The 27,980-nt window shown below is 37.7% G+C and overlaps 2 protein-coding genes and 1 long non-coding RNA gene across 3 annotated transcripts; 1 reads left to right on the top strand and 2 right to left on the bottom strand.

The window, feature by feature from the left end:
- Positions 1-20: 20 nt before the first annotated feature.
- On the bottom strand, positions 21-4,460 carry LOC121883881. Its single transcript, XM_042392345.1, has 6 exons — positions 4,396-4,460; positions 2,076-2,400; positions 1,849-1,898; positions 1,355-1,591; positions 805-1,038; positions 21-37 (listed from the first exon to the last, which is right to left on the bottom strand). The coding sequence occupies exons 2-6, from the start codon at positions 2,366-2,368 to the stop codon at positions 21-23; spliced, it is 831 nt and encodes a 276-aa protein (XP_042248279.1). The 5' UTR covers positions 2,369-2,400; positions 4,396-4,460.
- A 1,109-nt stretch (positions 4,461-5,569) lies between these two features.
- Positions 5,570-15,295, top strand: LOC121884926. Its single transcript, XR_006092426.1, has 5 exons — positions 5,570-5,666; positions 7,757-7,816; positions 9,067-9,181; positions 14,617-14,897; positions 14,988-15,295. It is a non-coding gene; the product is annotated as an uncharacterized LOC121884926 (long non-coding RNA).
- A 2,186-nt stretch (positions 15,296-17,481) lies between these two features.
- LOC121884925 (NLR family CARD domain-containing protein 3-like) lies at positions 17,482-27,279 on the bottom strand. The gene is made up of 12 exons (XM_042394029.1): positions 27,201-27,279; positions 26,458-26,785; positions 26,242-26,291; positions 25,707-25,943; positions 23,505-25,377; positions 23,099-23,272; positions 22,750-22,917; positions 22,169-22,342; positions 21,170-21,343; positions 20,178-20,351; positions 19,974-20,023; positions 17,482-18,791 (listed from the first exon to the last, which is right to left on the bottom strand). The coding sequence occupies exons 2-12, from the start codon at positions 26,751-26,753 to the stop codon at positions 18,277-18,279; spliced, it is 3,885 nt and encodes a 1,294-aa protein (XP_042249963.1). The 5' UTR covers positions 26,754-26,785; positions 27,201-27,279; the 3' UTR covers positions 17,482-18,276.
- Between the last annotated feature and the right edge of the window lie 701 nt (positions 27,280-27,980).

Here is a 27,980-nt window from a genome sequence, read left to right as displayed (position 1 = left end):
TACTCTGTTTGTCATACTTTTCAGTAGCGACCTGCATCTGAATGACAAAGAAGTATGTGTACATCTGAGTAAGAGTTGTGGGTATCTTTATGTTTTCATCTTGAGTGTTGTCCACTTTCAGCAGCAAATACACAAGGACTTTTGCAGCAATCCAACAGAAGATAGGTATGTGACACATGATGTATAAGCTCCTTGACATCTTAACGTGGTTAACAACTCTTTCAGCAATTGCCTCATCCTCAATTCTCTTCCTGAAGTACTGTATTTTTTGTGGATCATTAAATCCTCTGACCTCAGTCCACTGGTATACATACTGTCGAGGGATGCGTTGAACTGCTCCTGGTCTTGAGGTTATCCAGACAAGTGCAGAGGGAAGAAGATGTTCCCGAATGAGGTTTGTCACCAGCGTGTCCACCGATGATTCCTTGGTGGCATCTGTCAATCTTTTGGTTGTTTTGAAATCTAAGTGTAGTTGGGTTTCATCTAGCCCATCAAAAATGAACAAAACTTTGTGATCAGCAAATATTTTTGCAACTTCTATGTGTTTAAGATCTGGATGGAATTCTGTCACCAGTGTCTCAAGGCTAAACGGGTCATCTATGACTAGATTTAGCTCCCTGAAGGGGAGCACGAAGATGAAGTCCAAGTCCTGGTTGGCCCTCCCATCTGCCCAATCAAGAATGAACTTCTTCACAGAGATGGTTTTTCCAATGCCAGCAATTCCCTTTGTCATCACAGTCCTGATAACTCTCTTTTCTCCTCTGTCTTGCCCAGTTGACATACTATCTTTAAATATGTCATTACAGTGGATTTTAGTGCCCTCAGATGTCTGATTCCTCGCCTTATCTTCAATTTCCCAGATTTCATGTTCTTCATTGACACAATCGCTTTCTCCTTGTATAATGTGAAGCTCTGTGTAAATTTTGTCCAATGATTTTACATCTTTACGATCTGTTTCAGTGCCTTCAAGCTCATATGTAAACCTTTCCCTCAGATGTGCTTTGTGCTTTTTGATAACTTCTTTGATGACTTCTTCTGCTGCAGTGAAATAATAACAAAAAAAGTCATGTCAAAACATAATCAAGGCAGTTTGTTGAGGAAGACAACATATTTTTAAAACTATGTAGCTCATTTAATCTTGTTAATGTAATTGCAACAATGTTTTAAACATTAAGCTATGCCATTAAATGCACAATAGACAATAAATGCCGGGTTCAATGTTTTATGGTTTTATGGCATCTGACATTTTCACAGAAGTCAGTTTCTTATTATTATTACTAATCATTGCAAAGATAAAATGACCATAATGCTTACTAAAGAGAACTTTACAGAGGTCAACACATCGAAAACTTACTTTCACATATCTTAGGCTGAATTTCCTTGAGAATTCTGCTGAAGACAGATTTGGCTTTTGTAGATGTGAGGGCGCTGTACAGCACCCTCATCTGCTCCTGGGTGGTTTTGGCAGCCTGAATGTTGGAGTACATCTCTTTATGGATGACGCGTTGCTGAAGCATCTCGTCCACTACTGGCATCACCAAAGTGACACTCTGAATGAGCCTAGCCCTGTTGTTGTCTACCCAGTAAGCTTCTTGAAAGAGATAACAAACACATGATGGCACAGCTCATTATAACTGTATGATATTTTGGACTTGGATATCTATTATAAACATGCAGCACTACTAATGGCCTCTAAAGCATGTACAAATGCAACATTTTCTTCTGACTTTCATTTTATGACAAAGGGTGATTTTAATAGTTATGCCAATTAAAATCAAGACCTTCTATACGTAAATATAATTTTATAATTCTTTCATATGAATGAACATTGGAGAAAAGAAAACCCACCTTTCTCTTCTGTGTCTGAATCAGAATCATGTGTCACAGAGAGGCGACAACTGACAAACAACAAAGACAACTATGCTTTACAGAGTTAACAGTTAACAATGATTGTAACTACTAGAAGTTTCATGTTTGTTTATATTTACCATATATTCATATATAATTTCAGTTATTTATGTACACACTGTTTGGTGTATTATGTCAAATTAATGTGAAATTGATGCAAGCCTCACCTTGTGGTGTCAACTTCAGCTTCAAGGACAGTACAGTCATGTGCCAGAGTGACATTCTTCTCCCTGCAACCAATTTTTTCAGAAGCAGTCTCTTCTTCTTGCCTCCCTGAAGTCTCATCCTCTGTTCTCTGCTTTACAGCTCCACCCTTCTTCTGCACAGATGGCCTTTTTTGGAGGAGAGGAGACTTCTCTTCTCTTTTCACTGTGGTGGGAACCTCCTTCTTTTGGTCAGGTTTGTAGCACTCCTCCTCCTTTATTTTATCCCTCCAGAGTGCAGAGCATTTGCTCCCCATGATGTTATTTCTTCAGCCTCAGCTCAGTGAATCTGTCATTTGAAAAGATTTTTTGTGTTGGTACCATACTCAATTACAAACATCCTTAGAGCAGCCAATCATGCAGATAAAAGATAATGTCCACTACATTATTTACAAAAGTGTACTGGCAAAAATTCTCTATATATATCAAGGCCACATTTTACTACATCGAGCGCACGAGGTACAATTCGTTCCCACGTTTTGATCAATTCATGCGCACGAGATATAATTCATTCCCACCTTTTAATTAATTCGTGTATATACAGAAAGCCAGCACGACAGACCAGCCAGACCAGTTATTTCAAAGAAATTTACTGTATTATTTTACAGGTTTTTTTTTGTTTTTTCTAAATTAAGTGTAAATGCCATAAAAACACAGTAAATTTTTTTTATTAAAAATATTCACCATAAATAAAGGCTGTAATCTGTAAATTAAAATAATGGAATATTATAGTTTTTTTAACAGGATTATTCAATTACTTAATGGTTAAATTACATTGAATCCTATGTAAAAAAAATACAAAAAATACACATCCTATTACTGAATGTAAAATTAAGGCAACTTTCTGGGTTTTTTTACGGCAAAACTTTAAATTTAGTGTAAAAAAAAAAAAAAAAAATTGTAAAAAAATGGTAGAAAGTCTGGCAGCAAAAGTTGCCAAACAGTTAGCGTCAAATAACAGTAAAACATCCTTTCGTTATTCTACAGAGAATTTTTTTTTAAAATACAGATATTTACTGTAGACGGTATCTGCATTTTTACAGTCCAACTAAAAATAAAAATTAATTATAAAATATTGCTAGAATGTTTACCAAATGTATAAATCTGCACAAAAAAAGAAAAAACATTGAAGAAATACCCTAAAATTACTTAATTTAAATGAAGGCTTGTTTTATACAGTATTCTTTTGTAAATTCATAGAATTATCCAATTTATCCTTAAGAATGTCACATGAAAGCACAGATTTCTGGATGGAAAACACAAAGAAGTTATGTAAAATTATATTCAAATTACCCTCCTTTAACACCCGTTAATGGTATCTTTAATTGTATGTGATTATTTCATCTATTTACAGTAAATTCCTGGTAAATATTGGTTTTATACTGTACAAAAAATAGGATCATGTGAAAATGGCTTACAAAAGCATAATTTTAATAATCATTACTTTATATAAACATTATTTGAAAGTAATTACAAGCAACTATCCAATATATCTACAGACTTTTCCAATGAGAAGAGAGAGATGAGATTTACTGTATATAAACAGTATTTGACAGTAATTACAATTAACTATCCAATATATCCGTCTGACACTCTTCTTCAGAGGGAAATTTTTTATATATTGTGTGTACACTGCCATCATTCTTCAGAATTTGCCAGTTATAGGCTATTTGAAGCTAAAGAGAGCTATTGTATTTAGGTCTTGATGCACAGCATAGTGGTGTTGGGGCTAAATATCAAAATCAAATGGTCATGAAATGTATGTTTGTTGTATCCTATGTTCCATCCTGGTTGTTGAGACTGAAAGATCTCTTAATGATTGACAGTGACAATTATGTCCCTTGCCTGTTTGTAATTATGTAGACATGAATAAATCACAGATGTTGGTATAGTGGTCTGCCAACTCCTAGCGGTAGAGTAGGACTTGTATTTAGCTTAGCAGTTATATGAAGAGGGGTTAACAGCGGTATTGAGACAGGTAGGACCAACCATGCCTTTTTAAGCACTTTAGGAGCCTTTCAACTAGCCTGAACATGAACCCTCACTGCATGGCCTCAGACATTCTGCAGTTCAGCGAGACAACCCACAAGCAAGGGCTCTTCTAAGTATAGTTGGATCAATCAATGCAATAATTGTTACAGATTGTACACAGTTGATATACCTTCAAAAATATCATGTATTCATACAGTTAAAGCCCAACTGTGGGAATCCCCCCCCCCCCCCCCCCCCCCCCCCCTCTCCGGCAATGAGAGTAATTACAAAAACACTATCAACACTTGCTTACATCACAGGCTCCGCCGCAGAATACTCTGTTGCTACTGTTGTGGCTGCACAACAGTGGATACATTTTTTTGAGCATCACGCAACCCCTGCAAAATGAGTCAGAATTTGATCCATTTGGTCCAAACATACTAATGAACTAACTGGAAGTTAGCCACTCAGACAGTGGAAGTCTATGCATTCATCTAACCAGCACAAGAATGTTGCCACCGACATCAGATTGAAAAATCTGTATAATGGCAAATATGAGAGATTTATCTGGCAGTTATAGGCTTAATGAGCATTGTGTGAACTCTGGTGTTTTTTATGAATATGTGTATTATTGATGTATATGCATTTCTATGTTCTATGGAGGTTTTGCACATGATTGGTCTTCATATTCGCATACATACATTTTTGTATAAACCTATTGGTCTCTTATCTATAATAGCTATAATAAAGGCTGTAAATCCACTTTAAAAATGTTGGAAGCTGTCTCTCAATACATTATGTTAGACCACAACTTGAAATTGCATATGTACCATCCATGAGTTTTTTCCTTGTGAAGGTGCAATCATTTGTAGATCTAATTTTTCTTCTCTAAATATTAAGACCCAAACAGTCAGTCTATGTTCAACAAAATACAAAGCTGTAATTGCAGTCCTACTGCTCCCTCAAATCATTAGGTCACTCCAACATTTCTACAGGTCGAAGGGAACAAAGAGCAAAAGGCAGAGACAATATAAGGTGAATAAAGAGGGACCCCAATATGAGTAAAGCTTTACAATGGTTTACAAATGTTTTTTGTGTTTTTTTAGCAATAGGTGATAGATGTATGAAAGCCTCGGATTTGATGCTATGACTCAACAGTTCAAGCAAGGCTTAAGCTTTGATGATGTGGGTAATATGGGGGTGAAGTGATGTAAGACATGGATGTAAGACCTTAAAATAGTTATAAATTTAAACATAGAAAATGTCTCTATAGTCTCTGTGCTTCAGACAGATCAAGAAAGTGCGCGCAGATTCAAATCAATGTTGTACAATCATTGGATGAATGACGCTGCGGGGAGATTATCTCGACCAATGATATTGTTTGAGTTCTGGGGGCGGGTCCTCCCGGTGTGATTCATCCAATGACTGCACAACATTCAATTGTTTGAATCTCCACACACTTTGTTGACATCTGTCTGAAGCGCAGAGACTACAGAGAGAAAATTTCTCTAGATAAAGTCACGCAAGTCATTTGCCAAGCCTGTTGATTTGAGGATGATGATTCACATTCAGCTTTCACTAAAGGTAAAGTAACTTAATCATTGTGTCATTCTTCATGTGAAGTTTCATACAAAGAGAGATATGAACTGAACTCGTCATGAGTTGAGCTAACCCCAAAGGCAGCAGAAAAGGAAAGTAAGATAGCAATGCTAAGTTAATTACAACTTGACATAACTAAAGCATTGATGTTGCATAATTGTCAGAATTTTAAAATGTATGTGGAGTCAGCAGTGCTAACATTTGCATTTGCTTTTTGTATGCACTAAGCAAGTCTGTGTGGCGTCAGATAACATAATGTTATGCCAGTCCCAATGAACCTATTAAGGTTAGCCTTGAATCAGAATCTCACATCAGTCATGGTAACGTTAAGTAAGTTAGATTTGTCAGTTGACCATTTACATATTTAAGCTCATATTCTGTCCTGTAAACATTAAATAAAAGACTGTGGGAAGTTGTGACCTGAGAAAGACTTTGAGTGTAAGCTAGTATGCTAGTGTTAATAAGTTTAGTCAGTTAGCTTGATAAGTTACAAATACTATTAATTAAAGAAACATTAGACCGCCCAGCTGCTCCCATTTACTGCTAGTAAATGCATTACTAGTAACCTGCTGCCTACCAGCTAAGTTAGTGTTGGTGTGTGTGTTTCTCGACTTTGCAGCAGCAACAACTAGCAATAATAACAATCAAATAGCAATATAGCAGCACAGTAACAGCAATATAGCATTTAAAAAAGAAACACAATGCAGTAAGACTTACAGTGTGGTGGTGATATGTATAGTGTGACGTTAGTTAAGGAACTGCTTCTGGGTGCTACACGGCATGACCTATGCATAACTATCTGTTTACCAGGTGTGTGCACTAGCTCACTCATTATATAGATCAGTGGCTAAACTGCACTGTCACGCTGGAACTATTGCATGACATAGGGCTAGGTAGAGAGAGTGCGATGAAAACTGGAGGAAACTCAGATCATGTCAACACTAACGCGCCTAAGAAGCGCTGTGTGTAAGCATTTTGGATTTTACTCTATCAATGGTAAAATTATCGATAAAGATAAGGCTGTTTGCCGACTTTGTATGAAGCAACTACTTAACAATTACGTTACCACAACAACGAATGGAGTCACCTGTTAGCTTCTCACCCAAGCGAGGCTAAAAATCAGAGCACCAGCAGCTACACAACCTCGCCTAACTTCCTATTTTTTTCATATAAATTACATAATACTAATGTTCTGTATAATTTGAATGAATTCCATAGCACTGTGAATTAATTCGAACTTTATTTTGGGAAAAAGTGACAGCCCTAGTGCGTATGCTGCACAGGACATAAACCTGCTATTCTGCTGCTCTCTTCTTTTTAAGCTTCAAGTCTGTTTTCTCCCAACCCTGCGTGTCAGTGAAGCATGGATGTACATACTTTGACTGCTATGTAAATCAACTACATATTCACAATAAAGAAATCTATAAATAATTATGTTAAACAAATGTTGGCAATCTGCACCAAGATTTCAGTTTCTACTGATAGGCTAGATGATGGGTAATTTTGAGAATTTTCACTGTATTGATGATAAGGATTAATCATGTTATTTTATATATAATGTGTATATTTGTTGTTTTTTTAATTTTAAACTGTATATCCTGCATAATTCAATCACTGTATTGCAAGTCAAAAACTGACTCTCTTGCCTAAAGCTTGTGCAAAATACTGCACCAGAGTTTTAACTGGTTCCAAATTTAGAGACCACTACATCACTCTAAATTAAGCATCCAAACACAGGATACCAGTCAGTTTTACAAATGGTTTTACGATTTTGTTGATCACATTTAAAGCACAGCTTGATCTGGCCCCAACCTTAATTTCAGACCTTTTTAAACCCTTAATGTCCCTGCACTAAAAGAGGCTATGTTTGATCATGCTCAAATTCTGTTCAAGCGGCAAACAGCACTCCTTTAGAGCTGCATCCTCATGGGTCCCCTCTGCCACTGCTGCGAGGGTAGGAGGCAAATTTGACATTGTGTGTACATTGAAAAAAATACAGGCAGCAACGTTGCCACCTGTTGGTGTGCAGGCACTTCTAAGAGCGTGATACATATTTTCTATTTTTGTATTCTCAGGACAAGGCTTGCTGAGGCTCATTGCAGAGGTCACAGCCATCATTGGAATTCTGAAAGGAAGTGGGTGACTTTCAATCTGCCTAAGTCTAAGTCGCATGACTTAACACAAGTCGCAAATTTGAGGACTTGCGACTTGCTTTACTAACACTGATAAGACTCGACTTGACTTTGACTTGAGGCAGATGACTCAAAAAGACTTGACAGTTTTTATTTAGCTGAATCGCCTATTTGCATTATTGTAGATATTGAGCATGAACAGTTAACGTTTTGAGACATGACAGGGTAACTTCTAGTGTAGTGTGTGCAACTCAGGCTTTAAAGACAGTGTCTATCAGGACTTAGAAAACGATGCAAAACAGGATTGAGCTGAAAGCTTGTTGAAAGTATTTTCCCATACCTGCACTGAGCTTGAGTTGAGCTTAATATTACCAGACCGTTTCTGATTTAGACAAGAAAGCTTATGAATTGACAGCTTTTCATGACAGAGCTTCATTATTCTGTTAGAGGTCCCTCACTAGTTCAAAGTCAATGTAACTCAACCACAGCAGAATGGTCTCTCCTTCTCTCTAGTCAACTGTGTGACAATCCTTCAAGATTAGGCAAACAAGATGGTATTTTTCCTTGATGATGCTTGACGTTTTAACAATTTCAGTGTTCTAAATGAATGGATGTACACAATCCACAGCAGAAAAAAGTAATCATCAGATGGAATACTGTTTCGTGTTGCCGTTTTCTCATGACATGGATTGCCATTGTACCCCTTTCTCTCGTGTTTTAAGCCCTTCTTTCATGGTGACTTGATTTGTGACTTAATTGACTTGTCTTGCTTGACGTTTAGCAGTGACTTGACTTGGCTTACTTGAGTCTAAACACAGTGACTTAGGACTTGCTTGAGCCTTTAAGGTTAAGACTTGAGACTTGCTTGTGACTTGCACATGTGTAACTCAAATTTCTGATATTTGTGAACGTGAACTAATTCCTCCCAAAGCCACAAACCAGAGATGTGAGACTCAAATTTCTGATGCCATCTGCAATAAAGTCTGGGGCTGCTTCATAGACAATGAATGTGAAACTAATTTTGTAGTAATATTTAAATACCCAAGTAAGCTTTATTCTATAGTGACCTTTCATATCTGAAAAAGAAAATGTACCTGTATACTAGGGTTGGGAGATGTCTACAGAATTGGCATATGAAGATGTCCACAGTGAAACATCGTAATGGACAATGATATCGGGTGGGATAAATTACTGCATTTTGCTGTCATTTATGGTTGCGCTAAGTTTCTCTCCTCTCGTCTGTTTCACCACAGGTGGCACTGAGTGATCCTTGCATGTGTGAGTGTGTGTCCTCTGAGTGGAGCAGAGGAGAGACAGTGAACCACGTGAAGTACTTGAGTTGATGACAACTACAGTCATTGCATTACTGTAAGTGCAATAAAAGCTCTGTGAGTAAAAAGCCAATAAGAGTAATTTAATCCACGCAAAAGATGGACAGACAATGTGGTTGATTACCGTCAGCCATTGGTAATGGACGATGGCATTGCCCATCAGCCCAACGTATACCCTGGGTGTTCTGAGTGTCATCTATAACATCTTTCTCAATTCATTGTTTTTGGAAAAGCTCCAGACATTATCAGATGACATCACAAATTTGAATTTTAGCAAAATAATTTTTGGATTTGGGAAAGATTTGTTCATGTTCACTAACGTTTTGAACCATCTTAGAGCATGGGAATAATATGTAGAATTTCTAAATTGGCCGTAGTTTCCCTTTTGCCATAATGCAACATGTAAGACATTGTACTGATAAAATGTACAAAACTGTTTTTGCTTCCATTGATGTCTGTTGAAATAATCTGAATGAGAAAAAAAAAATTCTAGTAAAGTATTCTGTTTGAGCTCTTATTGGGTTGATCAGCTTCAGACCCACATTATAATTCAATATGGCTGTTTATTGGTTCATTAATTCTGAAACTTTAAGGATAACACTGTAAAAAAAATAGTGAATTACTTTGTAAAGCAAGTAGTGAAAGGTAATTTTATGACACATTATTAAACATCTTGAAACCTCATACACCTCAAATGGGGATCTGCATTGAATGGATTGTGAAATGGCAGTGGAAAATGTTTATAATGATTCAGTGTAAAAGAAGTTGATATAATGGTACTGAATGTACAAAAACCAGAAGGTTTTTGTACATTCAGTACCCCATACATCAATGTGAAATGTCTGTAGATATATTGGGGAGTTGCTTGCAATTACTGTAAAATAATGTTCATATGAAGTAAACTCCATACATTTATGGGAAAAGCCTGGAAATATATTGGAGAGCTGCTTGTAATTACTGTCAAATAATGTTTATATAAAGTTAACCTCATAAATGAATGGGGAAATGTATGTAGAGATATTGGATAGTTGCTTTTAAATACTATCAAATAATGTTTATAGAAACTAAACCTAATGCATTAATGGGAAAAGCCTATAAATATATTGGAGAGTTGATTTTAATAACTGTCAAAAAGTGTTTATATAATGTATACCCCATACATTTATGGGGAAACCTGTAAATATACTGGAGAGTTGATTTTAATTACTGTCAAATAATGTTTATATAATGTATACCCCATACATTTATGGGAAAACCTGTAAATATACTGGAGAGTTGATTTTAATTACTGTCAAATAATGTTTATATAATGTATACCCCATACATTTATGGGAAAAGCCTTAAAATTATTATTATTATTATTATTATTATTATTATTATTATTATTATTATTATTATATAATTACATTGCATATTATCATACATTTGGGATTAATACAATAGCGTTTGCACAGCAAGATGTCTCAAGAATAAAACATGAGACTCTACTTTTGCTAAAAAGAAAGTTGGAAAAGAGGCTGTGATGAGCTCTGCTAACCCAACGTGTCATGCATAAAAAGGAAGAATATCGAGTTACAACCGACCAGTCAAGTGTAAGTAGATGTGTATGTGGTTATACTGTAGCATCCTGGTATCGTTTTCAGCCGATTTAATGAAGGTAAACACAGTGAACGACCGTGCGTAATGGCACTGCGCTCTGGCGCATATATCAGTCCTGCTGCCTTCAGATGCTGGGGAGATTTAATAAACGGAAGGAGAAGTTTCTATAACAGTATAAAGCAGCAGTGGATATCAGATATGGTAAGAATCACCCACGTTCACCAACATTCATTTACAGTTCAATACAGATGCAGATTCCGTTTTATTTTAATAAGCGTCCTCCCGTCCTCGGAAATTTGTACTCCCGAGTCCTCAACACACTGTGACAAAATAATCTTAATTCTAAGCTCCACTGACACTTTTTTCACAATAAAATAACCTAATTGACAGAGAGATGCATTAAATTATGGCATTCAGTCTCTAATGTAGCTATAATAATAACCCAAACTTTTAATAAAACAGAACGATCTGTTCATTTTAATCAATTTATATTTATTGAAATGAGGTGATGTCTGTACATATCGAACCGCAGAGGCAGCGCTGTTGAAAAACATGTCAAAAACATGAAGCTTCACTTTGCATTCAGAGAAACTAACGTGGTAGCTTTAATTGTTAGATTTCATCTGTGAGACCAACATTAATCTTCCAAAATGAATTATATCATATATCAAAATGCTTCGGAGACATTAGAGCCAGTGGTAAATCACCAAAGAGCTGCAAAGATCTGTTCATCAGATCATCTCCTCCCCAGGATAACGACGGACGTTAACCGGCCGATCATCTCAGGAGCCGGGCTGCTGGCAGCTGAGATGACCGGCTGGTCTCACCCGACCAGCGGCTCCTCACATCTCCGAAAACGTCGGAGCAGATTTACAAACAGGCGTTATTTGGATAAACTGACCACATAATGGGAATCTACATGGTTACTTTCTCGCCTGAAAAAATATAAAACTTAATAAAGTGACATATTAACACGGCGTAATATTACAACAGCGTTTAGCTTCGCTCGTGTCCTCCATTGCGCATTTTGAAGGGCCGCAATACATTGTGGGGCACTTGAGTATGTTCAGTGAGCTCACGCCGCATAGCCTGTGGCTGCCCACTGCTCTTAAATAGTTAGGATGGATATAGGCCTACGGTATAACAATATAAAGTGTTACCTGACAATATGATATGATGGGTAAGGATAGGATGCAGAGTATAAATTCCTGGTACATAAAATGTACTTGGAAAATAAAGATATACTGATTCTAACAGGATGATGAATGGATGTCTGTCAAGTATCAACAAGCACTAAACAGTCCAAGACTATCTGACTATACACATTCCCTGTCAGGTCGATAAATGTGAACACGGAATTGGAAAATCGAATCATAGCTGAGACAAAAGGTTTGTGAGTTCACATTTTTTGCCCCCTCTGTTTAAGCTTTGTGTATCTATAGAAAAATAGCAAAAACAACAGAATTATTGGCCGAGATACGTGCAACTATCGCTCTCTGCGCCGCTGCACCGATTAGTTGCAGCAGGTGCACTTCGTGTTCCGGGGAGAAAGTATCTGGATATGTCATCTGCAGTTTGTTTTAATATGTAAAACACATGTTTTGTACACACACACACACACACACACACACACACACAAACAAACACGCACAGATACATTCAAATGTGTTGTTTTACCTGTCTGCCTGTGTAACCTGCAGCAGCAAATAAGCCCATGATGAATTTTGAATGCCTGCGGTTGCATCAATATGAGAACGATACTGAAACAGACAACTTTTATTATACAAAGGAAGCAAGCCTTTTGTGAGCGGACTAGTGTGTGTGTCTGGGGGAGGGTGAGAGAGAGAGAGAGAAAGAGAGAGAGAGAGAGAGAGAGGGGGGGGGGGGGGGGGGGAGAAAAACATAAGCTTTGCTAAGAAGATCTGGATGGAGGCAGGAGGGAAAATCATGTCATCATCTGATCAGGGTTTTATAGGTGTCCATTTAACGTATTCTTCCTCTTTGGACTTTGCTTTATGGTTTAACGACAGAGGGATCAAAGAGGATTTTTGTGACCGACAAAAAGGCATATTGATATACTCATATATGAATCTCTGAGCAACCTCCTAATCTAAATTGAAAACATGCCATATACCATTTTTTTCTGTTCCTCGATGAGAACATTAGTCAAGGTAATAACATGACCAAAGGATGAGCAGCAAGTGACATATTAATTACATAAAAGCTTTTGCTCATATTAACCACTCCAAACACAAAACAGTTTGGTATCAGGAAAATAATGTTTTTTTCTTCCCCCTGCATAACACAGATGACAACATGCACATAAAATTAGCCACTTATTAGCCATAAACATACAAAATCTTAGGTAGTGGTTGAAAGTGCAACACAAGGTCAGTTGTGGTGTTCTTTTGCAAAGCATTCATGCTGTTCTCATGGTTACAGTTAATCATTTATCATGTTGTTCAGTTGGCACACATCAAGAGGGTGGGTCTTATCTAATATGAGCCCATCAGAATGCCGATGCCAGAGGAAGAAAGTAGAGATAAGAATGCATGACATTGGCATACTGCTGATAGCAAGATAACTGTGGACTCCAAGACTGTGGACTGTGGAAGTTGACCCTCATCCCTGAATTATTTTGGTTTAATTTCTGTCTGAGTCTATTGACTAAATTGAAAAGTTTTCTATACAAGGTACAAACTTCAATGTAAAAGTTCACAAGGTTAAGATGACAAGTAAACCTCTGCCTTTAAATACACATTTATGAAAAGTATAATATTCCATAGACATCATCCATTTTACAGTACGGAAGGGACCAAAGAAGCAGGCTGCCATTCTGTCGATACGTCACTTTAAAACTTTAAAGGACACATTTGTTCCCTAAACACTCTCTCCGCTTCACGTCTGCTTTTTCTATCTGGCTGCTCTGCACCAGGGATGTGCAGAGAGCCCAGTATTAGTATTTGTATCTATATTTGTTGAGGTGGCAAAATTATTTGTATTTGTATTCAAATAATATATGATACTAATATATAGAATAATGACTACTGAGCTAAAACTTTATTCATCGCCTCATTGCAGATAGATCTTTACCTATTTATACACCCATAACACAGAGACAGCACAGCATGTAACATGTAGGGAAGAACTTCAAAGGTGAGTCTTGCTTTGCACTTTTCATTTATTGCCTTTTTTTTACAACCTAACTTTGTGGAAAGGAGAAGGGGAACAACAGGTTATGGAGAGTCCCTTGGGAGCACTTCACGTGTGTCAGTAGCTCAGCTTTATCTCTGGGGAAAACCCCCAACTCCGGGAGTGATGTCCAAATTAGGAAATGTGCGTTATGTAGTGGGTGGATGTGATTCCTCTTCTTGAGACCTGCTGATTGACGTAACACCGGAGCAGAGGAGAGACTGAGATAGAGATGTAACCAACCTGCGTGCTGGTATTTGACATTGTTTTTTTCTCTTCCTGAAAACAAATAATTTTCCAAATATTTGTATGAAACAAATATTCGTAAAAACAAAACAAACAAAAAAAAACACCATTTGTGCTTTGCCGAATAATGTATTTGTATACGAGCACACTCCTAGCGAGCTGTCCCTGACCACTGCTCTCACCACTACATTTATTATTTTATTATTTAGAATAAGATTTCGTTTTATTTGATTCCTTATTTTATATTTTTTATTTTTTGCCGTGCTTTTATTTTGCATGATTTTAGATTGTGTTTAGAATTGCTATTATTATTGTGCTTGCTTTTATATTTGTTGTTTGCATGCTTTTAGTTTGAATTCTGCCGTGTTGAGACTATTTACTCCCTGCCACTGATTGCGAAACTTTTACACCTGCTTGAGCCTTTGTATTTGATAGACTGAAATAACCCAATGGGAGAAGAGACTGCTGCCCAAACCAGCCAACAACGCACCAGGAGGAGGGACTTAACATTCGGGACATAAATAAAGGCCGGGGAAAACCAACATGGCAGCGCGCAGGAGAGGAGAATTACAGGAAGGAATCAAAAGCCAGGGAGAGCGAGAGCAGTGCCAGAGAGAACCAGAGCAGTGCCAGAGAGAGCCAGAGCAGAACCAGAGCAGAGACAGCATACTACAGCGCGATATACGATGGGCAGAGTTCTAACTCTGCCCGAAATCGTGAGTGCAAAAAAAAGAGTACGCTTGGGCTCAGTGCAGTGTTGTGTTCGTGAGGGCGAGTTACTACCAATTTTGTCCTTGTGTTTTTAGTGAGCAGCGTTGGCCAGCGGCCCGTGTGGGGTGACGGCGGCTTCAAGAAGACAGAGTGGACTGCTGATGAGCCGCCACCATGAGGAAAGGGCTTGCATCTCCTCCACCTCCGGAGCAACAGGGTCAGTCACCGACAGGCTTGCCAGGGCCTGCCGCTCTGGACTATTCCTCTTCCTCAAATTGGACTGTGTGCAACAGCATTAAGGACTCTTACCTGGGTTGGGCTTCTTGGAATGCATTTTAATTTTATAGTTTTAGTATTTCTTAGTTTTAGCATTTTATAGTTTTAGTATTTCTTTAGATTTGGCATTTTATAGTTTTAGTATTTTTAGTTTCACTATGTTATAGTTTAATCTACACTTTAGTAATTTGTAGATTTAGTATATATTTTATTTCAGTATTAGTTTTAGTAGTGTATTTATAGTTTTTTTTTTAGTCTAGTTTTTAATTTATTGTATTATCCTGGCAATAAATAATCCTTGACTGGATATAGTTCTGTTGTCTTCCTTGGTTGCCATACTGTTGCTCTCCACCCCATGGTCTTTGCATCTCTCACAGAAAGATCCACTGTAATAAATATGACAAATACTGTGTGAAAGAAAAGGTTAGGGTTAGGGTTAGGGTTCTTAGTTCTTGATTTATTTATGTGCAAATCAAAATGTTGAAGACAAGTTCTTGTATTATTGACTGAAAACAAAATTTAACAAAAAAGCCACTTATTCACAAAATGAAATAGTCATGTTCTTGCAGAGGTGAGGGACGCTGGTTAGGGACTGGCACTTGTGCTGCCAGTCTGTCCTTGTAGTGCTGACCTCCACATTCATCCCTTTGCACAGGATCCTTCAGCCGGCTCCAGGATGTCCCCAGCAGTGATGCAGATGTATGGAGCACTGCACACACTGCCATGACCTTTGGAGCAAAGGTGTGATCCACTTCCAGGGCTTTGAAGAACATCCTTCGCCACCGTGCCTTCATCATGCCAAAGGCCCTCTCTATAATGGCCCAGGCCCTTGAATGGTAAGTGTTGAAGCGCGCCTGCACTCTTCCTCTCACCGGTTCATGGTATGGAGTAATGAGGGTGATTAGTGCAGTCAGACATGGGTACCCACCATCCCTCACGATGAAGTACCCAGCAGGTGGGTAAGAGCCCCTGACAAACACTGGACTATTTCTTATCACCTTGGTGTCATGGACTGAACCAGGGTAACCAACAAATATGTCCAGATATTTACCAGTGATGTCACAGATTGCCTGAAGCTGGACAGAGTGGAACATTTTCCTGTTGAAGTAATCTTCTGTGTGTGGACTATGGGGATCTTTAATGCGGATGTGGCATCCATCAATGGCTCCCACACAGTGACTGAAGGCTGGGCTGTTAGCAAGTTGTTGGAAGCCATGGCCAACTTCAGCACACTGTGTCAGTGTGGGGAAATGGACAGCTATGCTTAGGAGAGCCAGGATTGCATCACACATCGGATGGACATTATCAAACACGGTTGTCTTTAGCACATCGAAGACCCGGGAGACAATGCTATAAGACAGTCCCATGTGCCAGCCAGTAGACCACCAGGAGGACCTCCATACATTGCCCCCAGCCATGGGTCTTCTCCCTCTTGAGAAGGGCCATCAGTGCAGTGCAACAATAGATTCCCTAGACAGGCGGCAGTCAAAGCTCATGTCTTTAGACAGATCTAAATAGGTCTGTACAATAGGGACATGGTGGTTGGGTGTGGCATATATTTTGCTCCTCTCCTGTGAAAGACAAAATAAAGTTTCAATAGAATGAAGTGTAAATAACTAGTGTGCTGTTTTTTCCATTTTTTTTTCATTTTTGAACCTAATGATGCATTATCTTTGTGTAAGGCAAAACAACAGCTATATTCTGTGTAGAAACACATTTGATATGCAAGAACAATTTCAGTTATGCTTTGATAGTATGTTCAATTGAATCATGCCCTGTGATCTATGTCCAAAACAAATCAGCATCATCTTACCATTTGTGAACACAATGCCATGAGCCTCTGCAGTCATACCTTCCTCTTGTGAATGTTTCTTATGTTTCACTGTAAGGTGAACTACACAGCGGTGAGCTCCATATCTCCCAATATGCTGTATTACTCTGATACTCCCCAGCTACCCTTTTATAGGCCACTAATTGAAGATGGGCTCATTGGGATATATACTACTCAGCCTGGTAGACGGGTTATTGGCCAATCGTTGAGTGCAGTAATGTTAGGCCCTTGATTATCTGATAGTAATATCTTTGGGGAATAAACTATTTTGTCACATTACATAGCCTGTATCAACCATCACAACTTCAAAGCACAATCAATTCAACATTTCATGGTGTTAACTGAGTAACAGTTACAGTAACAGTGACTGTGTAGTGATTCTTAAGCTATCATATGCATGGCTAATAATGGCATAGTAACCATAACACAGAAGCCTGTCTTTCAAGAAAAAGGGATATGAGACATTTAGTCAGATGATGTTTTTAATTCGACATAAACTTAAACACAAACACAAACTTAAGAATGATGATATGTACAGTAGTAGATTTGTAGGCTTAACATGTTATAACTATCTTGCATACATTTAACATTTATTTTCATACAATAATTAAGATTCAGGAGACAAATGTGTGAAATAAAAAAGTATAAATGTAGAAAAGAAATGTTAAAATTTTCCCCTATTTTGTAGTTCCTTTCACTTCCAAGAACTACCATTCCTGAGGAAAGTATAGTCACATATGTGCTTCTATTGATATACAGTCACCAGGTGCTTATTTTCAATTACAAGCGAGGATCTGGCCCAAGTGGGAGTAACAATATCCACCTAAGATTCCACCCTTCTCCATGCAGGTACCCCAACCTGCCAGAGAGAGTCACTAGTGCAGTGACAGGGACAGGAACCCTAACTGGCTTCCCAACTGCTGGAAAATAAACCTGACTCTGTGCTGTGGGCAAGTGTTTGGTTCTTGCCCTGCCCATCCAATAAATAAGTCTCAGTATTAGTCATTTTAAATGGTTTTCCTTTAAACATTAAATGTATACACAAAATAAATTTTAAACCCTTTCACATGTTGACAGGTTTTTTTCAACTAATTTCCCTCATGAGAATTACTGAAACTGCATCTTATATCATCTTATCTTTGACATCAGTGAAGATTCATTTTAATATTAAATATTGTATGACTGTATTGTATGTATTGTATCAATTTTTTGAATGTAGCTAGAAGGGATTAGCTCTTTATGGCTGTACATATGATGTTTCCATAAAGATTTTCTGTTTACTTTATTTTACAGATGTGAATCGATCCATCCTGCAAACTGAAACCAGGATGGAGCGGTTCAGTGAAAGTTGTACGTACAGTGTACAGGTGGGCCAGTGCATCAGGAAAGACCTTAAAAAAAGACAAAATGCCTGCTGGCCAATCCAGATACACTCCTATGGTACATTTGGAGGTAGCACACATAAACTCTGTACAGATATCATTATGATAAAAGCTACCTTTACTAAACCAGCACCAAGACTTTTCATTTTTTCCCAAAGTAAATGCTTTTGAACAATCTCCCTTCCTGTCTATACTTTTGTAGGCCACTCCAACATCAGCTGAAACACACTCAGTTTCCCAGTAATGGCGACCTGTCAGACCCTCTTCACACAGGACTTGAATATCATCAAATCTGTCTGGATGATCAGGATATGCTTGCTCCTCTCTAACATATTTTGCTTTTGTGTTCTCCTCTGACAAAATTATATTCAAGCCTGCTGTGTTGGGGTCCAGCGTCAGATCACAGGCATCTGCAAACAAGACAGAAGTAACAAGTCATTAATGAAGTACTGTTGCTGTGTGATTATGGTTTTTGAACTCTGACTTTTGGGTTCTTTAATTTTTTCCCAGGTGTGCAGAGTGCAGACCAGCCAATTAACTCTGGTCAGTATCTGATTATCTGTACATAGTCACTCATTTCTATGGAAGGTGAGTAATGCAGGGTGGGAACAACCGAGTGATACTTTTCTCAAGTGTAAGATGCTCAGATTGTAACTGATGTGGAAACGAACATTAAAACAAGGTGCCCATAAGAACATTAAAAGAGGTTTTCCTGACTATAATCATTCCTTCAGGTAATTCTGGCTATTACAAGATCCCCTTCAAAATCAATGATGGTGGCCACAGTCATTCTGTGTAAAAATGCATTTGAAGGGTTATCTGAACCCTATATGAGGCTTCAGCAGTCCTAGTTAGTCATATCAAGTGGATATCTGCCACATTTACAGTCTTTTTAGCATCAAATTCCCTCTTTGTGTTTCCTCAGACAGTGTCTCCCTGTTGAGCTGCGGTGGAAGTATACTAACAACAAGAGGGACTAATTTTTGTAACACAACATTACAAGACTATAATGTTGAAAGTTTGACTAATTTAGACAACTGAGGCTTCTTATTAGCTTCAGATAAACTTTTAAATACATTTTTGCACAGAAAGAGGCTTGTGGATTTTGGCCCCCATCCCTTACATTGTAAGTACATTATGGAGGGATATTCTAATGGCCAGTATGAACAGGAGGAACGATGATGGCAAGAAAAACTTATTTCAGTGTCCCTTTGGGTACCTGTTGTTGCTTTAAGATAGACTTGAAAAACTGTGAATCTATCCTTTAAACTGACTAAAAACAAACTCTGAAAAAATACTTAAAAACAGCTCACCCTGTGGTAAGTGACCATGGCTGAGCTTGATAGTACACTTGATAGTCCTTATATAAAAAATAACAGTCAAACTGAAGTGGCATACTCTATCTCTGCCTGGCCATTATTATTATATATAAGGTTATCTTGTGTATCATCACTAATAAATATACAGCAATATATCACAGTGATATCAGCATCAGCATTTTAGGACTTTCACAAAACTTGGATATGCTGCTTGTCACAACATGCAGCATATCAACAACATTAGCATTTCATTAGAAATACTTATATTCTTACACTGTCTCAGTAGTTTCAAGTCACACCAACATTCTTCATTATGGTCCACACTGAAAGAAAAAAGAGAATGAGATTCCACACCTCTTAAGCATCAAAAAATATTGTCATGCATGCACTTCAAATCAAATGAATGAAGTGAATCTTGCACATTAATTTTGGAATAATGGTGGAAGTGTCTCTGTTAGACAGCCTGTTTCAGCATACTTGAGTGTCTCCAGACTGCACTGTGAATCCCTCTGTATTTCAGTCAGCAGCTTGACTCCTTCATTTGTGAGGTGATTAAAGCTCAGGTCCAGCTCCTTGACGCTGCACTGATCAGACCTCAGAACTGAGGCAAGGGAGGCACATCCATCTCGTGTCACTTTGCAGAATGACAGCCTGCAGATATTGAACAACTGACATTTTAGGTGTGTGGTAGATGCCCTCATCAGCAGCAATTTTAACTTGTTAAACATGACGTGAGACCCATTTGATTAGTCATTTATCAGGCTCTCTCTTTGGACTTCTTGACATGGCACGAGGCAGCCTAAAGGAAACAAAGTATCCGAAGCAAAGCATTCTTACCCTTAAATGATAAGGCAAGCATCATTATATCATTTCATTATTAAATAATAAATTAGATTAAATAATCCCCTGAAGTGACTACAACAAATAATGCAGTCATCCTACTAATGTAATAACAAGCAACTCTGGGGCAGAAAACGAATTGCCACAATGCCACAGTAGCTTATATATGAACATTTGTAGCTTTTACAAATAAAGAAACTTGTTGGTCAAGTAAAATTAACTTTAGAAATAATTCTGTATGTGACAATAGTACTCACAAATGTATATAGTCTATTCTCACTGATAAATAAATAGAATGAAAAAAAATATTGTAGACACCTTTCTTTATGATGCAATACAATTCAACAACATCAATGCCTCCACAATACATAAAACTTCAGACATTTAAAACTCTCTTGAACTGTTTTAAAAGCTGAACATGATAACATCAATGAGTGTAGGATTTAGAGTAGGGTTGTTGTATCACACTGTTGTATTAGAAGGTCTCACAGTGACATTATACTTGGAAATCTGTCTACAGTTCCATTACCTAAAAGAGCAAAGCTGTTGTGACGTTGTATTGCAAGGAGATGGATCCCAACATTTTGTCATGTCAATTAGTAAAGTCAATGAATAATTATTACACTGACCTTAGTGTTTTCAAACCACAGTGTGGATTCATCAGCACATCACAGAGCATCATCGTGCCTGAGTCCTGCATGTCGTTGTAGCTCAGGCCCAGTTCTCTCAGCTGGGAAGGTTTGGAGGTCAGTGCTGAGGCCAACGTCTTACAGCCTTTCTCGGTGAGTTTGTTGTGACTGAGACTGAATGACAGTGTAGAAACATAATTTAGTTGCTTAATATTATACAAGAAATTTTAAGATTTTTTACATGTGAAAAATTATTTACTAATGTAGCTGTTGGGGTTTTTTGTATTATATGAATAATTTAAGAGTAGGCTTAAAACTTTCCTTTTTGATAAAGCTTATAGTTAGCGCTGACCAGGCTTGCCTTGGACCAGCCCCTAATTATGCTGCTATAGGTCTAGACTGCTGGGGGACTTCCCATGATGCACTGAGCTCCTCTCTCCTCCTCCTATCTGTCTGTATGCATCTGTATGCATTAATGCATGTTACTAATTTGGCTTCTTCCCTGGAGTTTTTTTTTTAGCTTGTGCTTTCTCATCCGCAGAAGATCCCCAGGAATCTTAATCATTTCATCAATACATTCCTTGCAGTGGGTACATTCCTAGGGTTCCTCCAATTTTGCATTATACATCTTGTAGCTGTGATAAGACCAACTTTTAAACTATTGAATTTGTTATTGAACAATCCCAGATCATGTGCAAATATGTACCCAGCTCACTCTTAAACTTTATTAGCAATTCCCATTTTGTGAAGTCTAGTTGTTGTCCAGTAATACCTGTGTAGGCCTACTATTTTATATTGGATATATTTCCTTCTAGCTTCTCTGATGCTTTTTCACAACTCAGTTCCCCTCACTTGGAGAAATTAACATAATTTTGCCTAATATCATACTTCCTAAAATACATTTGGATTTATTCTTTTATTTTGAATAAAGTTACAATTGTGATTGAGACTTATTTTTATTTATTTTTAAATGCAATGAAATATAATGCCATCATTTACCTCAATGCCTTCAATGTACAATTTATGCTCATCAGTCCAGGAGAGAGAATCTCCATTTCTGAGTCTTTAAAATTGGTGTAACTCAGATCCAGCTCTCGCAGGTAACATGTGGTGGATGTGAATGCTGTCACCAATTCTTCACAGATCTCTGCAGTCTTTAGATTTCGGTTCAGCCTTTTGGTACAGAGATGATACACATAATATAATATGAGAAACACATAAATAAGTCATATTGTCCAACTCTACCAAAGTGACTGGTGAACCAAAACAATGAGCTGAAAGCTGCTGGAAGATGAATTTAAATGTACAGTGGGTGTTGATTCTCAGTAGGATTGGCAACAATTTTACATTGCAGAGAGTAATTTGATTTAATATTAATATGGTAATATTGCCTTACAGAACTTTAACAATAATAATATATCCATTAAGAAGTATTAATTTGAGCTGTTTTACCAGGACAGCTAGTCGATGTGGATGACAGAGTTTTTGTAAAACATGGCATTGTCGAGAAATCAGATGCAGAACCTTGTCTTCACAATTAATACTTCAGTGTTGAGAGGAATGATAAGTATGAGACTGACCTCAGCTTCTCCAGTTTAGGGCTGCTTAGCCCAACAGAAAGCACAGAGCGTAGTGAGCCCATCAGTATGTTGCCACTCAGCTCCAGTTCTCTTAGATCTGACAGGACTGATTTGATAGCTGATGCCAAATTTTCACATAATTCTTGTTCTTGTAGCCTACCTGAGAGACTACAAACACAAGGGACAAGAAAGGAATTAAAGGGCTCTGTCTGTTTTCATAGAACTTGAGATATAGCAAAACTACCATTGTTTTTTTATTATTTTCACCTGCAGACAAATGTATAACAAAAATAGAAGAACAGAAAAGAAATGCCAAAACAATCACATTAAGAATACTAGTTTCACTAACCTGAAAGCTTCTAATTTACACTGAGAGTTTATCAGTCCATCAATCAAGATCTTTACATATTGCTGAAAAAGTTCTACATTCATCAGATGCAGTTCGGTCAGCGCAGAGTTTGGCATTCGAAGAGCTGAAGAAATGGTTTCAGAAATCCAAGTATCGAGAGACACCCCTGAGAGTCTGCGGAAATGAAAAAAGACAATCATGCAAGATTCATAAAGTTTTAGATGCATAAAATTGATTAATGTCACTCACTATGCTGGATACTATATTAATAAACTTGAGTAATCCTACATTTCAGCTCACATGGCACACGTCATTTTCATGACTTATTTTACTGTGAAGTGACTGACAGTAAAGTGATTGCATGCAGTGAATGCAGATATTTCATGGTATAAATTAACCAACTCACCTTACTTTTCTGCTGTTCCTCACAGCTGGGATAAGCCTAAAAACACCTTTTCTTGATGGTCTGTATTTTCTCAGGTTGAATTCATCTAGAGGTGTATTTGACATCAGAATTGAGTCGGCCAGAGCTGAGCACTGAGCAGGGGAGAGCTGTGTTTCTGGACTGTGGTTTGGTTTCAGATACTGCCGCACGGTGTCATGTAAGGAACTGTCTTTCAGCTCGATCAGGCAGTGAACAAGATTCAGACATCTTTCAGGGGAGCAGTCTAATAAGTCCATTTCTTTTAGAATAATTCTAATTTCCTCAATAACACCAGAGTGTTCCTCTTTCTGCTGAATCAAGCCTTGAAGCAGTTCTTGTGTTGATTGCAGAGACATGCCAATGAGGAATCTGAGGAACATGTCCAGTTCTCCTGTCTTTCTCGAAGTTGAATTACCTATTGCAATTTCCATCAGCTCATTCAAAGGAAGATCAACTGGATCTGCATCCAAAATAGACTTGAGCTCTTCCTCAGACCCTTTCAGCAGGAAATCCTTGAGGCTTGGAGAATCTATTGTTTTACTTGCAAAACTATGGTACACAAAGAGAGCAGCAAAGTACTCCTGAACTGTCAGATGCACAAAGCAGTAGAGTTTCTTTTTATTGAAAGCACCCTCTTCTTTGAATATCTCTGTGCACAACCCACAGTGAACTCCTATTTTTTCTATGCCAACACCATATTTTTCCAGTTCCTTGACAGTGAATATGATATTGCCTTTTTCCAATTGCTCAAATGCCAATCTGCCTAATTTTAAAAGGAATTCTTTATTTGACTCGAAGATGTCCTCTGGATCTGACTTACTCTGTTTGTCATACTTTTCAGTAGCGACCTGCATCTGAATGACAAGGAAGTATGAGTACATCTCAGTAAGAGTTGTGGGTATCTTTATGTTTTCATCTTGAGTGTTGTCCACTTTCAGCAGCAAATACACAAGGACTTTTGCAGCAATCCAACAGAAGATAGGTATGTGACACATGATGTATAAGCTCCGGGACATCGTAACGTGGTTAACAAGTCTTTCAGCAACTGCCTCGTCCTCAATTCTCTTCCTGAAGTACTGTATTTTTTGTGGATCATTAAATCCTCTGACCTCAGTCCACTGGTATACATACTGTCGAGGGATGCGTTGAACTGCTCCTGGTCTTGAGGTTATCCAGACAAGTGCAGAGGGAAGAAGATGTTCCCGAATGAGGTTTGTCACCAGAGTGTCCACCGATGATTTCTTGGTGGCATCTGTCAATCTTTTGGTTGTTTTGAAATCTAATTGTAGTTGGGTTTCATCAAGCCCATCAAAAATGAACAAAACTTTGTGATAAGCAAATATTTTTGCAACCTCTATGTGTTTAAGATCTGGATGGAATTCTGTCACCAGTGTCTCAAGGCTAAACGGGTCATCTATGACTAAATTTAGCTCCCTGAAGGGGAGCACGAAGATGAAGTCCAAGTCCTGGTTGGCTCTCCCATCTGCCCAATCAAGAATGAACTTCTTCACAGAGACGGTTTTTCCAATGCCAGCAATTCCCTTTGTCATCACGGTCCTGATAACTCTCTTTTCTCTTCTGTCTTGCCCAGATGACACACTATCTTTAAATATGTCATTACAGTGGATTTTAGTACCCTCAGATATCTGATTCCTCGCCTTATCTTCAATTTCCCAGATTTCATGTTCTTTATTAACATGCTTGCTCTCTCCCCGTATAATGTGAAGCTCTGTGTAAATTTTGTCCAATGATTTTTCATCTTTACGATCTGTTTCAGTGCCTTCAAGCTCATATGTAAACCTTTCCCTCAGATGTGCTTTGTACTTTTTGATAACTGCTTCAATGACTTCTTCTGCTGCAGTGAAAGAATAACAAAAAAGTGATGTCAAAACATAACCAAGGCAGTTTCTTGTGGAACACGACATTTTTTTAAAAACTATGAGTGCATTTAATCTTGTTAATATAATATAATTGCAACAATGTTTTGTACACTGAACTATGCCATTAAATGCAAAATAGACTAAATGTCCGGGTCAGTGTTTTATGGCTTTTTGGCATCTGACATTTTCACGGAGGACAATTCATTATTATTATTATTACTAATCATTACAAAGATAAAATTGATTGAACTAAAAATTGAATCATAATGCTTACTAAAGAGAACTTTACAGAGGTCAGACTTACTTTCACAGATTTTGGGCTGAATTTCCTTGAGGATTCTGCTGAAGACAGATTTGGCTTTTGTAGATGTGAGGGCGCTGTACAGCACCCTCATCTGCTCCTGGGTGGTTCTGGCAGCCTGAATGTTGGAGTACATCTCTTTATGGATGATGCGCCGCTGAAGCATCTCGTCCGCTACTAGCATCACCAATGTGACACTCTGAATGAGCCTAGCCCTGTTGTTGTCTACCCAATCAGCTTCTTGAAAGAAGTAACAAACACATGATGGCACAGCTCATTATAACTGGACTTGGATATCTATTATAAACATGCAGCACTACTAATGGCCTCTAAAGCATGTACAAATGCATAATTTTTTTGTGACTTTTATTTTATGATAAAGTGATTTTAAAAGTTAAGACCAATTAAAATCAAGACCTTATATATGTAAATATGATTTTATATGAATGAATGAAAATGAGCATTAACACAACAATATACTGTATGTATAGGATTCTTTGCCTCAATAAAAAAAATATGTGGAGAAAAGAAAACTCACCTTTCTCTTCTGTCCCTGAATCAGAATCGTGTGTTTCAGAGAGGCGACAACTGACAAACAATGAAGACAACTATGCTTTACAGAGTTGACAGTGATAACAATAATTGTTTTTATATTTGTTTATATTTATCATATATTCATATATAATTTCAGTTATTTATGTACACTGGTTTGGTGTATTATATCAAGTTAATGTGAAATTCATGTAAGCCTCACCTTGTGGCGTTAACTTCAGCTTCACAAACAGTACAGTCATGTGCCAGAGTGACATTCTTCTCCCTGCAACCAATTTTTTCAGAAGCAGTCTCTTCTTCTTGCCTCCCTGAAGTCTCATCCTCTGTTCTCTGCTTTACAGCTCCACCCTCCTCCTGCACAGATGGCCATTTTTGGAGGGGAGGAGACTTCTCTTCACATTTCACTGTGGTGGGAACTTCCTCTTTCTCTTGGTCAGGTTTGTAACACTCCTCCTCCTTTATTTTACCCCTCCAGAGTGCAGAACATTTGCTCCCCATAATGTTATTTCTTCAGCCTCAGCTCAGTGAACCTGTCATTTGAAAATAATTTTTGTGTTGGTACAAATACCATGCTCAATTATGAACATCCTTAGAGCAGCCAATCATGCAGTTAAAAGACAATGTAGTGGATTTACAAAAGTGAAAGTAATGAAAACTTTTTGTTTGCATTCATCTTGTGTTGTACTATACATACTGTTTCATAAATGTGATTTGTAACAATTCTAGTTTAAATAGAAATGAATTATTTTTCGGCATTTTAATCTTTCTACAGACACGCGTACATTCATAAACTTTCTGTGCTCAAAGTAAAAGTATTGTTTGTTTGGTCTGAACAGTTATTCTTTGACACTCTAAAATAATTCCTGATGCTTTTTTAATATGTAAAACACATGTTTTGTACACACACACAAACACGCACAAATACATTCAAATGTGTTGTTTTACCTGTCTGCCTGTGGTAAGCTGCAGCAGCAAATAAGCCCATGATGAATTTTGAATGCATGTGGTTGCATTAACATGAGAATGATACTGACAAGTATAATACACAGGAAGAAAGCCTTTTGTGGGCGGACCAGGGAGAGAGAGAGAGAGAGAGAAGATTTCCCCATTGCAGAACAGTAACTCTCGCTGTTTCTCTTTATCATACTCTTTATCAACACTGCACAGTGCCCTGAGTGTGAACCTCCTAACCTCCTCACTTTTTTTTTGTTTTTTCAGAAGAAAAACATACTTCCATCAAAGTTTAGTGCACAGTCAAACAGCCTTCAAGTCCATTTGGGCTGTAGTGTGTGTTTGTCTAAGATTTCCTGGTTAATCTATTGTCTGGCATGAATTTAACAAAACAGGATACAGTATGTTGTGAATCATTATCCAGACATTCATAGTCATGTATGCTGTAAGTAAGCATTGTACAGCATGTGGTAGCTACAGTATCACATAAAAAGAGAGATGATGGCCCTGCTGTAGTGACAGTAACAGCAACACACAATTACCCTATTAAATAACTGCATAATTACACTGAATTGTTTTACTTGACATTTCACTGAAAATTAGCCTGTGAATCTTCTTTATATGTCACATGGTAATCCAGAATTATTATTATTATTATTCTTGTAAATTTTAATAACTACATTTTGTAATTTTATTTATGCTGTGCTAAGCAGATTATGATGGAGGCAGGAGGAAAAATCACGTCATAATCTGATCATGATTTTATAGGTGCCT

This window comes from Thunnus maccoyii, chromosome 18, assembly GCF_910596095.1.
Source record: "Thunnus maccoyii chromosome 18, fThuMac1.1, whole genome shotgun sequence".
Taxonomy (NCBI): domain Eukaryota; kingdom Metazoa; phylum Chordata; class Actinopteri; order Scombriformes; family Scombridae; genus Thunnus; species Thunnus maccoyii.
Note: the sequence above shows the minus strand (reverse complement) of the source record. Positions and strands in the feature narration are given on the sequence as shown.

What these genes read in the sequence shown, in the direction of transcription:
- LOC121883881 (XM_042392345.1), bottom strand. Translation starts at nt 2,368, where the DNA reads ATGGGGAGCAAATGCTCTGCACTCTGGAGGGATAAAATAAAGGAGGAG. An exon ending in TTCAGACACAGAAGAGAAAG is followed by an intron (nt 1,592 to 1,848) that starts GTGGGTTTTCTT and finishes ATCTCTTTCAAG; the next exon opens with AAGCTTACTGGGTAGACAAC. An exon ending in TCAGCCTAAGATATGTGAAA is followed by an intron (nt 1,039 to 1,354) that starts GTAAGTTTTCGA and finishes ATTTCACTGCAG; the next exon opens with CAGAAGAAGTCATCAAAGAA.
- LOC121884925 (XM_042394029.1), bottom strand. Translation starts at nt 26,753, where the DNA reads ATGGGGAGCAAATGTTCTGCACTCTGGAGGGGTAAAATAAAGGAGGAG. An exon ending in GCTGAAGTTAACGCCACAAG is followed by an intron (nt 26,292 to 26,457) that starts GTGAGGCTTACA and finishes ATTGTTTGTCAG; the next exon opens with TTGTCGCCTCTCTGAAACAC. An exon ending in TGTACATTGAAGGCATTGAG is followed by an intron (nt 21,344 to 22,168) that starts GTAAATGATGGC and finishes ACTGTCATTCAG; the next exon opens with TCTCAGTCACAACAAACTCA.